At 44.6% G+C, this 15426-nt stretch overlaps 1 protein-coding gene across 1 annotated transcript in view; it reads left to right on the forward strand.

Annotated features, from left to right (window-relative positions):
- The window catches only part of HDC (histidine decarboxylase), a 128813-nt gene that overhangs the window by 17061 nt on the left and 96326 nt on the right, over nt 1-15426 (forward strand). Inside the window, exon 3 of the mRNA XM_069624974.1 lies at nt 15008-15121. Coding sequence (XP_069481075.1) covers nt 15008-15121 — 114 coding nt within the window. The remainder of the gene's footprint in view (nt 1-15007; nt 15122-15426) is intronic.

Consider the following 15426-nt stretch of genomic DNA (forward strand, 5'->3'; position numbering starts at 1 on the left):
CTAGCTCTTGTACACCCCTTTGGCATACTTGCTCCGGCCAAGGACCAGATCTGTAGACTGCTTTTTGGGGAACAGACCTATCTATTTTGTTCATAGAGGTAGCTGTCCGCTTAAATTCATTGTATTGGGTGGGCAGTGTAATGAGGTTAAGCTCACCCAATAGGACACTGCGTTCTTGCTTAAACCCATACATTGGTTACATGAACTACTTATTATTATTTCAATTTAATTCACTATACATACAACAGTGCACTGTGGCCTGTCATTATAGAGCTGCAAAAAATATTTTAAAAAAGGAAACCGGCTTTCTCGATCTATGCCCCCAGGCTGTTGAACCTCATACCTGTCAACCTTAGGGTCGCACCCCCTCACATCTATTCAGAAAGGATTTCAAGACCCTACTGTTCTAGGAGCACCTTCTCCACGCCCCATAATCCCACTGGTTGTACCCTAGTCAACCCCACCTCACCTCAGTTTACTGCTTCTGTTGCTTAACTGTAACGTAAAACAACCCTGTTATAACTTTGCCCCTAACTTCTAAACCTGTTGACCTCTGAGGTACAGCACTCCGCTGCTTCACAGCGCTAGGTGTGTGCTCCATAAATAGCCCAAATAAAATAGATCATAAATATATATATTCAGATCAATTGGTGTAATTCTTTACAATCGTGCTAGTTGTGGCCACTGGTCCCTCTAGCACTGCTCATAAGAGCTCATACGAGGCATGTACCTAATAGTGTTAATTAGCTGAATACCCTAAGGTTGGCGCCGTATTAGACCACAGACACATGCTTCTTTACATACCCAAGCTTCACATGTCATGAACCTACATTATGAGAGTATTAACTGTTTTCCATAGGGCTGCTTCCCCCCTCTATTCTGTGGCAGAACCTATTCCATTGAAGCACTGCTGCTAAATGACAGAAAGTTATTGGCAAGGAACAGCTGAATTGATAACGTCAATTTCTAGATGCAAGGTTTAAAAAGCAAAACATATATAAATGATCACTAAGCAAACAGCTACATTTCCAAAAATATTCTTCCTGGGCTGGATATCAGATGTTTGGTCAAACTTCGTCCCAATATCTGTTAGAAATCGACATTTTTGTGGTACCTTTTCTTCCTATTCGAACTATCGACTGTTTCAGTTTTCTGTAAAGTGTTATTAGCCTCTACGCATGCATTAAGGGGTTTCAACTCATTATTAGGGTGTATTTGGAAGTTTTTACACACCTGCCCATTCAAACTCAAATACGCGTTTGAAAGGAATTCAGATAAAAAGTCAACTTTTCATTTGCCTAATCACAAGACGTTTGGTAGTGGGTCTATTGATTGACGAAAACTGCTCGAATGTGGTCCTCTATATAGTATCATAAAATGTTTCTTATATTATTCCCAATCGTTGAGAACCCCAATTCGCTTTCCCGTCTCTTGATTTAAGCCCACCTCCTTTTATTATTTGGTTTCATCTTCTGCACCTTCTTGTCTGTTGCTCCATTTCTGTGGTCCTTATGCCATCTTTGCCAGTTGGTTGTTCTGCAGGCTTTAGCTACCATCCTCGTCTCGTCTATGGTTATTGAAGTCTGCAGGATTACCGTGAGCCTTTCACTATAGTGTTCACTCGGATCCCCAGCATATATAATACACCACTATTTTTTAAGGTGGAATGATATTTTACTGTTTATTTTTATTCGTGGTTCACAGGCACCGCAACAATGTATAGCGAAAAGAAACAAAAATCAATCATACACACATCTGAACCACAGAATTATAGTTGAGTTTACATGACACTTTACATAGGAAAACGGGAAAGAGTAGTTTGACTGTAACTTTTGACTTTGTCCATGAAACGCACCACATTTGGCAAGATATATATCTGGCCAGATTTGAACACTCATGTGGAATTTGGTGAAGTTTCATTAACGTTTTCAAGTAGATAAAGAACGTTGAAGAAAAGTGTTTTATCATTGGGTTATCCATTGACCCACACACACGTTATTTAATGATGCATGCTTCAAATTTCGAGATGTTCTGTAACTGATGCACAGCACTGAATACAAAATTGGCTCAGTCCATTTTGAGATATTCACTTTTTAAGAATGGAAAATTTAGCAGTCCATTTTACATTAGGTCCAGAGGCAGTTATAGGAGCATTGCACATCCCCATATGAGACAAGAAAAAGTGTCTAATTCTAAAGACACTCCCGTCCCCTGCACACCATTCAAGCTGACTGCACACCATTCAAGCTGATAAACAATCAGTCAAAACAATATTATTTTGACTGATTGTTTATCAGCTTAAATGGTGTGCAGGGGACGGGAGTGTCTTTAGAATTAGACACTTTTTCTTGTCTCATGTTTTGCACAAGCTCCGTGTCAGGGCTTGTATTCCTCCACAGCACCTGGAATATATATTATACAGAGATTGAAGTATTGAATTGAAGCTGCATCATATTCGGTGTGCTCCTATTGACTGATATTGTGTTTATGATTACATCCCCATATGAAACAGACATTACGAAGAAAACACACACCCACAGTGCAAATACATGCACCAAAGTACATACAGAAAGATAGTTAACAATATGCAACACAGTCGTCCACCATCAGGTGCAGATGAGACAGACAACACACTCACAAATGCAGACACACTCATAAACGGGTGGGTCTTGGCCCATGGGCACACACTAAGCAGAGTGAGTTTGGAGTTACGAACATGCTTGTTGTGTATAAGGCGTGCCCATAGCGACTCCATCATCAACATGAACGCACATGGAACATATATATGCAGTGCTCCGGATCAAATTTGGAAGTGGGAGTATATGACTATCTATTTTTTAAAGTTGGGAGTAAAATGATTTTTTTGGGAGTAAAAATGTATGTCCAATTCCCAATGAGAGTATTTTATAAACGAGTAAAAATGTTTGAACTGAAGAGCAGAAATCTTTTCTAATATTTATTTCTTTGCACCTAGTTATTCATATACATTAAAAGACACATATTTACTTCTTACAATCAGGCAGTTAAAATAGTAGTTTCTTCCCGTGGTTCTACGTGCACGACTAGTCCAAACATATCCGTGGAGCTGTGAGGGTAAAAGCAGGGGCGTAAGATTCTACATGTTTCTTTTCCAATTTTTGTTGGGAGTATTTTTACTCCCTCTTTTAATTTAGTGGGAGTATTTGCCAATTTGTAGGGGCTAAAAGTGGATGATACACCCCTTATCTGTAGGTCTGTATGTATGAATCCATCACATATGCAAAATGTTATGGGCAATGATGTGGAGGGTGTCCATTTCTGGGTTGACCGTATGGACACACACTATGAATTAAAAACAAGAGCATACAGGCAAAGTAGCATAGCATATGCACAAAAAGAACAGTGAAACATACAAGGCAGAAATATTTGGAAAAACAAGTTTTTAAAAAGAGTTAACAATGCTAAGTATAACATTGTTTTATTACTGACTTGGGGGGTACACAGCCAGTTATAGCCGGTTAGACTGAACATTCTGTAAAACTATTAGTTGGGTCCTCTGCTTTGGGTGCTAATAAGGTCAAGTCTATAAATGTTGTGAATACCAATGTTCAGGTACCAACACATACTAAATTCCTAATGCAAACACATTCAACACACTACAAATGTAACTAACTCATACAACACAACTGCTTCACAACACTCACAGTTAGGTTGCCTTGTGTAACTTAATACTATAATGAAAATGTGTCTTGTGAAGTAGTGATGTAATGTGAGTTATGTTTGTAGTGTTTTCTACTTTGTTTTGATTAATGGGAATAATCACATTTGGACAGTGTATTGGCACCTTGACACTATCATTTGCAATGTGTATAGACTTTTATATTTTCTAGTCTTTGGACTGAGTCAGTGTACTGTGGTGAACCAGAAGTAGGACTCGGACTCTAGGACATCATGTTTATGAGTGTATATTATATTCTTTTACAATTAGACTGACCTCTTGGCCAGCGTCAAAGAAAATAGCAAACTAAAATAATGAAAATTAACTTGAAGTGCTAACTTCCCTATTCTGAAACTGAAATATACAAGGAAAAGATATTCTTGTCAGGATGAATCAAAACTAAGTCCCTAGCCCAAATCTTATACTAGCCTACCACATTTATAGCAAAACTAACACACATAAATGTAAAAGGTTTAACAACTAAAAGATGCTTGACTGCTGTTTCTGTTTCAAGTTTTCTCCCCTGGATATAAATGTTCTTCAGGTGCCAATGTAATGACTAAATGTTCCAAATAGAATCTTACTTGAAGCATTTCATTCCCTCTTTCTCCTGACACCTCTGGGTGCCATTCGCACTTGTTTATCCCACTCTTGAGTGTTTCCATTGCCCCCCTCTCCCAGGGCTTCACACACTCCTTCACTCCACTTGGGGTATTTCTGTCTTTTGTCCCTGCTCCAGGGTGTCTTTAATCTCTCCCACTCTTCTGGGGTCTCTTGACTCTCGCCCCTTCTCTTGGGGCATCTTCACTCTGTTAGGTTAACGAAGGGGAAGCGTCTCTTAGGTGACTCCTGGGAACTGGGCTCACCCCGTCTCGCCTCTTGCCCTCGAGGAGTAGTCAGGCTGCCCATAGTCCCTTCTTCAGTAGGGAACTTTAGGTTGCCTAGCCCCTTCCACAGGCTAGCATGGGCTGCCTTTCTTCCAGCTGCTCTGGCCTCCTGGATCAGAGAGGTGTGGGCCTCTTCAGCACAGCAGGGTAGCTACCAGGCACAAGGCAGCCTTCCTTCCGCTGGCTCGGGGTTCTTCTCCACTACTTTATCTTAGACAGGGAACCAGTTCCCAGCTGAGACAACGTGCAACTGAACTGCTCTCCTTTTATTCAGTCCTTTCTCCCCTTAGCTGACTAATGATTGGCTGAACTGACTGCTTCACCATTGGTGGAAGTAGTGATTACATCATATCCTCCCAGGGTAGGTCATCCCCTGTTGGTCAGTTCGAAAAACGGTTGCATTAATTAAGAGCTCCAATTAACTGTACTATGTAAGAGCTCTACTCCACTTTATCTGGTTTGGTCCTCCTGGGTAGATGGTAGGTATGGCTCTCTGTGTTCCTTTTGCTTCTTGAAAGAAGGTTTCATTTTATTTCCCCATGTTTTTGTTGTGTTGTAGATGTTATTTCATACATTTAGCCACAGTCTTTAATGGGGAATTGTTTGTTTGATAGTTTGTTTGTTTGATTGATTAATAAAGCGCTCCACACCCTAGGGTATCTGGGCGCATTACAAGACAGCTTAGAAGAAGAATGTAATTGGACCGGGTCTTCTACATGGGAGGTAACCATACTACCACTGTGCTATTTCAGCTGTACTGTTATTCAGTGGTGAGGGAGGCTGAAGTTTTTTTTTTGCAGCTAAGTGATTTTCCTCTCTCCATGCTTGCAGCATGCCTCCTCTCCGTTCACCGCCACAGGGATTCAGCGATATGTTATCTGTGTGAGTCGAGGAACAGCTTAGATTCACCACATACCCCCACCATTTATTTTTGGCTCCCTCCTTGATTTTTGCTGGGGAGGTTGGCTTCGGTTTAGCCTGGTCGAATTTGGCCTCTTAACTCTTTTCTCTCTCTTCCAGCGTCTTTTGTCTTCTTTCTGGTATACAGAACACACCCATATTATCCTTTGATGGAAGTCAAGTGCCTTGGTGCCTAAGATAAGATTTACTGGCAAATTTGGCACAACCACCACCTCAATTTCTTGAATTTATTGATTCAGTTGTATAGGCAATTTAGTGGTTAAATATATTTCCTGGTGGCCATGGACACAACCCACTGTTGAAGTAGCTCTCTTGGGTCAACAAGGTCATAACAGATTAGTCTTACCATAGACTGTTTGCTCCCGGAATCTAGTTAGGCTTTAATGTTCTGGTGGAAAACAGTCACAGGTAAATGATATTGTGGATCTTCCTCCAGAAGTAGTCTATGCATATTGTTCCCTTTTCTCTTCTTCCCTGGGTTCTTACTGGCAAATTTCGTTATGTGGGAGTGCTTTGGGTTCTGATGGCTTATTAGTGGTTTTCCCCTTTGAAGTGGGAAAGGCACTTCCGCTAGCGATGTGGTAGCAAACAGAACAGACTTAGCTGGTGTTATAAGACCCCTTGTTGTTCTGTGATCTTTCTGGGCAGCTTCTTGAGGAGTCTCTAGCTCTCTATTGGTAAAGAGTTTGGTATTTAGGGGCAGATTTTCAGGACAGACTCCAGCAAAATGTCTGATATTCCAACAAGAAACGTATGGGTGGTTTTCTGGTCCAGACAGTCCTCTAGGGAGGGTAAATTCTGGGTTGTCACAAGTGTAACTTTCACTATCTCCCATCCTGGTAGGTTTGAGTTCTTGTCTGTCTCTAGTGGTCGTTTAGCTTTTTGCTTTTCTTGCAAGGTCTCATCTAGAAAGGAACTTACATTTTCTATTTCCCCTAAATCTAAGCCTAATTTCGTAGTAGCCGTTTCAATGTCCTGATGGGAATTGGTGTTAGATAGGTTATCAGTTGTCAGGATGGTCATATAGTCTGCTTCTTTTCTGTCACACTGTCTTTTTCTGTTGGTTTCAATCGTTATGGATTGTTTTGCTCCAACTCCCAGGTTGCAGAATTTTTCTTAGCTCACACAGTCTCTTAATCTTGGTTGCAAACATTATGGATTTTTCTACTTTAACCCCCAGAATGCAGTATTTCTCTTGGTTCACATAACCTCTTTCTCTTTGTTGCAAACAGTATGGGATTTTAACTTGAATCGGGAAGAAACCATGCTGGTGTGATGAGGGACCAATATTCCCAATGTCCTTTTATCACATGTCACGTATCTTTTTTTAAAACAAATATGTTTCTTTTTTAACAAGGCAGGGTAATAACAGTATAAAGCTTTATCAATACATATTATGCATCACAGTAGAAACATGTCTTTTCACTCTCCCCACCCTCCTTGAATGTATCAGTCCTCTTGAGGGTCACCCTCTCGTTCCTGTGGGGCATCCCCATTCTCCAGGACCCTCCTGGCTAGCTGGGGTTTGTAAGTCAGAGCTGAAGTCTCGATCAAAGTCAAGAACAGGGTTCCAAATGTTCTGGAAGCGGTGGAGGTGACCTGCTCTAGCTGCCGTGACATTTTCTGCGATTAGCACATCCCATAGTTTCACCCACCAGAGGGGCAGGAGCGGGCCCTCTGCAGATTTCCATGTGCGGGCCACCACGATTCTACCCGCCAGCAGGCATTGGGACAGGAGTTTGGCTTTGGGACCTGTTCTTGGGTAGGTCCCGGGGACCGGGACACCCAAGAGAATGCGTTCGGGGTCCAAGGGGAGATCTGTTTGCGTGATTTCAGCGATGGCTGCTAAGCACTGTCTCCAGAAGCTTTGGACTTTTGCACAAGTCCACCACATGTGGAAGAAGGATCCTGTTTGACCTCATTGTCTCCAGCAGGCCGGGTCAAGAGTATGGTTCATGTGGTGGAGTATTAGAGGGGGACAGTACCAACAGAGTAGGATTTTGTATGTGCATTCCCTATTCGTGACGCATGTGGATGACAATTGAGCGCGGGTCCAAATGTCCACCCAAGATTGGTCCTCTATGGGGTGGCCCAGGTCTGCTTCCCATTGTGCCATGGATTGAGACTTGGAGATGAGAACGTTTTTCTGGAGGCGCTTGTATAACACGGAGATCTTGCCCCGGATTGGTAATTCCTTAAGAGTTAGTTCTATAGCTGTGGGAGGGCGAGTTGTTGCCTGACGTGTCTGTGGGTGGGAGCACCAGTGGCGTAGTTGGAGGTATGTAAACATGTTCTTTTCCTGCAGTTGGAAGATTTCCTTGCATCGTTCATAGGTATGCGGTTGTCCTCCTTCGAAGAGCTGCTCTACAGTCTCCAGTCCCCCTGCAATCCAGTTTTAGAAATTTTGAGAGGCTGTTCCGGGTGAGAAGGCTGGGTTCAGGAACACTAGGGATGAGGGACTAAGTCCTCTTGGGATCTTCTTTTGCTTTAGGGTTCTGTCCCAGACGGCGATGGTGTGTTTAGTAGCTAACAGTAGTCCTTGCCATTGCCGCTTTATCGCCAGAGGAATGTGGGGGAGAAAGCGTAGGGGGAGGGCCAAGCGTGATTGTTGCAGGTCCACCCACCTGGGGCGATTAGTAATTGTTTGCCATGCCTGGATGCATGCCAGTTGGGCTGCCATCTGGTATTTCTGTAGGTCTGGGACCCCTAAGCCGCCAAGCTTTGCGTTTCCCAGCATCGTGTCTTTGGGGATCCTGGATTTTTTACCTTTGCAAATAAATTGCAGCACTTTCCTCAGATTTTGGAGTGCTGAAGTCGGAATTGCAACTGGGAGGGCGGAGCATGCGTATAGAAATCTCGGGAGCAGATTCATTTTACACGTGGTAATCCGGCCCATTAGGGACATTTCTTGGGTCGCCCAGCGTTTCGGTCAGGAAAGAGCGGGGGGAAGTTTACGTGATAAATGTCTGTTGAGTTGGCTTGTACCTGAACCCCTAGATAGTTAATAGCCTTCGTCTTCCATTGAATTAGGCACATTGGGATGAAGTCTTCTCGCTCCCTCTAGGATATCCCTTTCCCCAGTGCTGCCGACTTGTTGAAGTTGATAGTGAATCCCGTGACCCTTCCATAGCTGTTTATTTCTGCTAAGGCGTGTGTCAGGGAGGTGCGGGGCTCTGTGATGGTTAGCAAGACGTAGAGAGCTAGTTTGTGGTGTGAGGATCCAGCTTGAAAGCCCTTAATCAGGGCGTTCCGCCTAATCCGTTGGGCAAATGGCTCCATGATCAGAGCAAGTAGGAGTGGGGACAGCAGACATCCCTGTCTGGTTCCACAGCAGCGTGATAGGGGCAGAGAGGTTGCCATTGATTCTGAGTAAGGATTTTTTGGCGATTTATAGTTGGCCAGGAGCATGGTGCGAAATTCCGACCCACATTCGAATGCCTCCAGGGTGAGCCTCATGAAGGTCCAGTCCACCTTGTCAAACGCTTTGGTCGCTTCTAGTGCCATGAGTACTACTCCCTGTGAGTCTCGGGAAGCCAGGTCCTCGAAGTTCAGGGCTCTGTGGATGTTGTATACAGACCGGTTCTTCAGAAACCCGCTCTGGTCGGGTGGGATTATGTCTGGTAGGATGTGGGATAGGCGTGTTGCTAGGATCTTGGAGTAGATCTTGCTGTCAATGTTGAGTAGGGCGATAGGTCTGCATGAGGCTGGGTTTCTCGGGTCCCCTCCGGGTTTAGGTAGAAGGACTGTGATTGACTCCTGCATGGAGGGGGTTATGAAGCCAGTGTCTCTGAAAGAGTTAAATAGCTGCACTAATGGCGCAAGTAGCTGGGGCTTGAAGACCTTATAGAACCTGGTTGAGTAGCCATAAGGACCGGGGGCCTGGGATTTGAGGGATTTTATGGCCTCATCTACCTCCTCACTGGAGAATGGAGAGGCCAAGATGTCTCAGGTTGATTCTGGTAGTTGGGTGAGTGCTGCTTTTTGTAGGTATTCCTTTTGTTCTCCAGGTCCTGTGGCGGGGCGGTCATTACCTGTGCCAGATGATCTGCTGCCAGGCGTTGTTTGTTCTGTTCAGCATACTGCAATCTGCCTTGCGAATTCCGCAGTCCAATGATCGTATTGTTTCATTTCGCTTTAGCAAATTTGGCCACCAGTAATTTATTCGCTTTATTGTTTTTGAAATAGTAGAATAGCTTGGCTTTTGCCAGTCGATGTGTTGTGTGTTCGGCGTAATGGGCTTCGATCTTTTTCTGTGCCGTGCGAATGGCTTGTTGTGTTCTTGGGGACCATCCTTTTTCTTTATGGATCTTCTCCACCTTCCGGAGGTCATCCTCGAGGGCCTGGCGGATTTGTCAGCTACTCTTGTGGAAAGCTACGCTCTGAGCTATCAGTTCCCCGCGTATGACCGCTTTCATGGCGTCCCAGGTGTTGGCGGGGGAGGTGTCTTCCGTGGGGTTTTCTTTGAAGAAATTCTTGATTGTAGTTGCGATTGAGTCTCTGAGCGGCATTTCGTTAAGTATTGGATCATAAAGCGTCCATCTATGTTGCATGGAATGGGATGATTCATGTACTCGGATTTCCAGGGTCACTGCGCCGTGGTCAGACAGAATCCTTGAGCCTATGGTTACATCATTGGCAAATGAGAGTATCTGAGGGGAAACCAAGAGGCAGTCTAGTCTGGAGAATGTCCTATGGATGTAGGAGTTGAAAGAAACATCTCTTTCTGAGGGGTGGAGTACCCTCCATGAGTCCACCACCTCCAGATTTCTGAATAGCTGCAAGAGTGCCAGTGCTGAAGTAAAGTCTCAGGATGAAGGCGGATGGGATTTGTCCTTTGTGGGGTCCGGGACACCGTTAAAGTCGCCGCCAATGATAAGTTGACCCTCTAGGAAGGAGGTGAGGGTGGTGCTCAGAGCTTCGTAGAAAGCGGCTTAGCCTGTGTTCGGAGCGTATACTGATACGAAGGAATATAGTTGTCCCAGCAACAGGCACTTCACAGCAGCAAATCGGCCATCCGGGCAGAGTTTTGTATCTAGTATCTAGGGATCTAACCCCTTCCTAAAGAGAATTGCTGTGCCCCCTTTTTTGCATTCCCTGATGCACAAAATTGCTTCGGAAAGAACTGAGAGCGTAGACGCCCAAAGTCAGCTGGCAAGAGGTGCGTTTCCTGTAGCATAGCCACCGCTGCATTTTCGTTTTGGAGCTTTTGCAGAATTGATTTGCGTTTGGCTGTGGAATTTAGTCCTTTAACGTTCAGAGAGACTAACCTCAGGGTGGGGTGACCTTGAATGAGAGGTAAGGATGTTGATGCGTTCGGAGGGGGGATGTGAGGTGAAGATGAATCAGCCGGCATTTCGTAAGTTTTGCAGCCGCACCTTTACCTGCCATTGAAATTTTGGCTCTGGCCTCCAATGGGAGGACCGAGATTTAACTAGGAGGGGGGCAGTTTTGTGGGACCGGCACCACCCCTGGCCAACGTGGCCAAGTAACTTTATGTAGCCAACATGGCTAAAATTGTGGGTTGAATATTCCAAGGACTTAGACGGATTGTACTTTGGATATGGGCACAGGCCGTGGGGTAGGGCCCACTGCTCCGGTTGTCAAAGTTCCATTTTTATGGCCGTGAGTGACGAGACTCCTTCGGGTGGGCCGCAGGTAGGTCCGGAAGTATGGAGGAGGGGAGCTCGGTCGGGCCGGGTAAGTGTTGGGCCCATGGTTTCAGCAGCCAGGGTCCAGCCTCATGCTGCTTAGGGTTTCAATTTTCCAGGAGGTTGGTAGCATTTCCGCATTGAGCTATTTCTTTCTTCTGAACCTCGGGACTTTTGTCCAAGAGTACTGCTGAGTTTTTGGGGATGTTGGGAGGTCTGTGTCAATGATGTTTTCAGAGGCTAGGGGAGAGTGGGCTTTAGGCGAGGCTGAGTGCATGATTTTCTCAGCATCCTCCAGGTGGATAATCCTCCTCTGGGTGCCCTTGTAAGAGAACTGTAGGGCCATGGGGAAGAGCCATCTGTAGCGGATTTGCTGGTCCTGCAGGAAGACAGCTAAGGGTCGGAGACATCGTCTTCTCTGGAGGGTAAGGACAGATAGGTCTTGATAGATTTGGAGGGGAGAGCCCTGAAAGGTTATTTCATCCCGGGTGCGACTGATTGCAGATATGGCTTCTTTTGTAGTGAAGAAATTTACTCTGGTAGTAACATCTGGTGGGGCGTCAGATTCCACTCTGCGGCAAGGGCGCATCCTGTGTGTACTGTCTAGGAGGAGTTGTGACTTCTCTAGTTGTGGAAGAAGAGATTGGAAAAAGTCACCCACATATTCTGCCAAATTTTTGTCTTGGACTGACGCTGGAACCCCTCGGATTCGTAGGGTGCTAACGTCAGGCCCTATTTTCCAAGTCCTCTTGTTTGAATTCTAGAATTTCACATTTATCTTGGAGGAGTCTGATTGAGTGCTGGACCTCCACCAGAGTGGATGCCTGCTCCTGGGCCCGGTCCTCGACCTCTCCCAATCTCTGTTCGGCCTCCGTCACCCTTTGATCGGTGTTTTCCAGCTTGGCGGTCAGTTAAGTCATACACAATCTGAATTCAGACTTGATGTCCGCCATGAATGCCCGAATGTCGGTTTTAGTTGCAAGAGACCCCTTGTCATCCAAGGCAAGGGGAGGAGACAGGGGGATCCTGTTTCCTGGATCTTTCAGATGACATCAGCATTGCGGCTATGTCTGGATTCTTGCCGGATTTTGATTGTTTGGCCATCGTGTTTTCCTGGGCAGAGGGAGGGTCCTATGCCCCTCAGATGCTGGTTCTGTAGGTTCAGTGTCACACAGTGCTCTCAAAACGGGTGAAGGCCAGATGCAGATATGGAGGCTAGGGTCACTTATGGGGGCGGTGTTCTCTGTTCCCTCGGAGGTGGGTGAGGATAGGAGGCTCTCAATGCGTGGGCCGGGGTGCCCCAGGAGATGTCCAGGCAGATCAGGTGAGTAGAGTGTCGATGGCCGCTGGGCTTCCACTCCTTTATTGCCGCTGATTAGGTGTCACATTCACATATCTTAAGGAGATGGGGATTGTCATAACCAGGTGAAGGTGAAGTGAGAAGTAGCGCAAGTGTGATAGGATCTGTAATTTTGTAATTGATGCCGCCGCGTTCCTGCTGAGATATCAAACATGATACCATTTATGATGTGAAATGACAATGTCATGAATAATGTCCTGTGGAGGGAATGTGGGATCCCAGAAGGCATGCATTAGGGGAGGGTTGGTTGTCTGGGTTATTTACTTTATTGATTTTCATTTATTTTGTGTGTTTAGTCTCAAAATGTAGTTACAATGACTTGTGAATGAAAAGCTATTGTGTGTTACTATAACTCGGATGCTTTCTGTCTAATCATCTATGATGTGTGACATATGTTACATCAATTATGATTCCCGTTTGTGAACAATGGTGATATGACCAAAGTTACACTTTAATAACCTTTCTGTAATAACCTGTCAGCCTGTACTTCTGGGGCTTGTACATTGAAGGTATCAATTGGCTTGAGGAACCTACACATCTGTCTCTAGAGAGCACCAATACAATTGGCTACTCATGTGCTGATGTTTTCCGTGACAAGACTGATTTTTTTCACTCATGTACTCGGTCATTTTCTATGTGGCACCCTCACCACCGTAAGCCTTATATACTTATGATAATTATAATTGTGATCTCCTGGAATGAGGGGTGGAGACCATCAACCCCATTTTGTAAGGTAATGGGAAGGAGTATTGCTTATCACACAAACACAAAAATTGAGATAAGCCAAAAAGCTACCAAAAGTAATAATAATCATTTCTTTTTTATACAGCACTTTTATCCAAAGTGCTTTACATAGAACATAGTTACATACATTATTATTATTGCCCAACACACTTGGTTCTCGAAAGAACTCTGCTGATTGCTATCAAGATAGAAGACAATAATGGCAAACTATTCAAGTTACATGTTCACAGAAATGATTCCAAACCAAGTTGCAAACCAGTCCAGCCCACAATTCTGGAATACTTGAATCCAATGGCATTATCAAGAACAATCAAAAAGTGCTTTCCTCTACTAGGGGTGAAAACATTCTGTAAGCAGAAAGAACATTGTGGCTGCATCCAACACTGGCATTAGAATTATCCCATTCGTGCAGTACATTGGAAATCCCTAATGTAAACGTTACCCAGCTCTTCCCCAGGGACCCATCATCAATCCCCAGCATAGCTAGCATTCCAGGTAATCTGGCCACTCATGTCTGGACCATTTATGCCCTCTTGATGTGCTTGCACACTGCAGAGCCTCCACTGCTGTAGTAAGTAGGTACCGGCTAAGCAAGCATAGGTGTTCGGACAGGCTTATTACGATTTGCAAATGTGCTTTGTTACTGCTACATGATGTAATAGAAAGGACACAACAGGCGTGCAAGCCACATCTTGGTCCCCACGTTCAACTTCTCTCTATTCAGAAATATACGTAAAGGCTGGACCTCGCGCAGTCCACACCGCCAGCCATTTTTTGGCAATCTCGTGCAGCAAATATCCATGGCATTTCATTAGGATCCCACGCTCAACTGCTGAGATGCAGAGAACTGATGTGCCCCGATCTTTTGGTGGCACATAGAATTTAGGTTTTGGTCTCTGCAACACATTAGTCATTCTTGGTTGAAGCAGGCTACCCTGGTGAAAAGTATTGTCATCTTGTTTAGAAGTTCCTGTGGAATTTAACCCGATCTCTAAAGTCACAGTCTTCCAACGGAGCTGGTCCCTAAAACCAGTCACGCTGAGAAAGCATTGAAGGGGCTACAATAGTGATTTGTGGTTCTTGTCACAGAGTTTGCTGGCTACTGCTGCCAAATTCCTAGGTTCTGTCCATTGGCGGTGCAGTACCCATGCAGGCTAGATTGCCCCTGAGGATGCAGAGGCCTGGCATAAGCAAGTATGGCTTTGCTTCGGTCCACCAGTAGGCTTAGGAAAAGATACTTTCCATTAATGCTGGGTCAAATTGATGGAAACCCTGTACAGCATGAAAGATAACATGCACACCCCGTTCTGTCCACCATAACACTCACGAAGCAGTTTGATGCAATTTGGTTTATTACCAAACTGCAGAATCCATTGAGCTCTTAGAAATGTTGACAGCTGATTTGGCTAAACAAAATTATCTGTATTCTAATGTGTGTGGCTTCGCAGATTTGGACAATTACCCTTATGATCCCGCACCATTGGCTGCGCTAGCCTGGGCTGATGGAAGTTGTAGTGATCTGGAGAGCCAAAGGTTGCACACCCCTGATGTACAATCATAGAACGCACTGACAAATCGATCCTTCCACTGGGTTTATTGGTTATGTAGATGTACGTATGGGGCTACTTGATGACCACAATTAGCGCAGCGATTGCAAACAATGTGCATATTTACTATGCAGTATTTCCCTGTAAAGGAGAGCTTCCTCGTGGGACTTTCAGTATGACACCGTCTCGCATCTCTTTTTCAGGTTGTTCATTGGCAGAGCCCACATATGCATGCCTACTTTCCTGCCCTCACCTCCTGGCCTTCGCTGCTTGGGGACATGCTGGCCGACGCCATTAACTGCTTAGGGTTCACGTGGGTATGTAGCATTTCATGCTTTTAGAACAAGACGATGCAGCCTATTAACTTTATACGCTGATCACATCTATGTTGACATAACTAAAGAGCCCTTAGAAAAGCTAAGGTACTCGGATTTGAACAGTAACATGTAGCTGTTGCAAAATATAAGTTGTATGTAAACTACCCGATGAAGTTAATTGTAATTAAAAACAATTCTGAGTAAAATACATTAAAAAAAAAAATTGTGTTTAATTTTGTCCACACTAACACATGTTGATGTTTAGAGACATAGGCAAGGGTACACAATTAATTGATTTTCGTGTT

Source organism: Ambystoma mexicanum, chromosome 11 (assembly GCF_040938575.1).
Source record: "Ambystoma mexicanum isolate Mex_15411 chromosome 11, UKY_AmexF1_1, whole genome shotgun sequence".
Taxonomy (NCBI): domain Eukaryota; kingdom Metazoa; phylum Chordata; class Amphibia; order Caudata; family Ambystomatidae; genus Ambystoma; species Ambystoma mexicanum.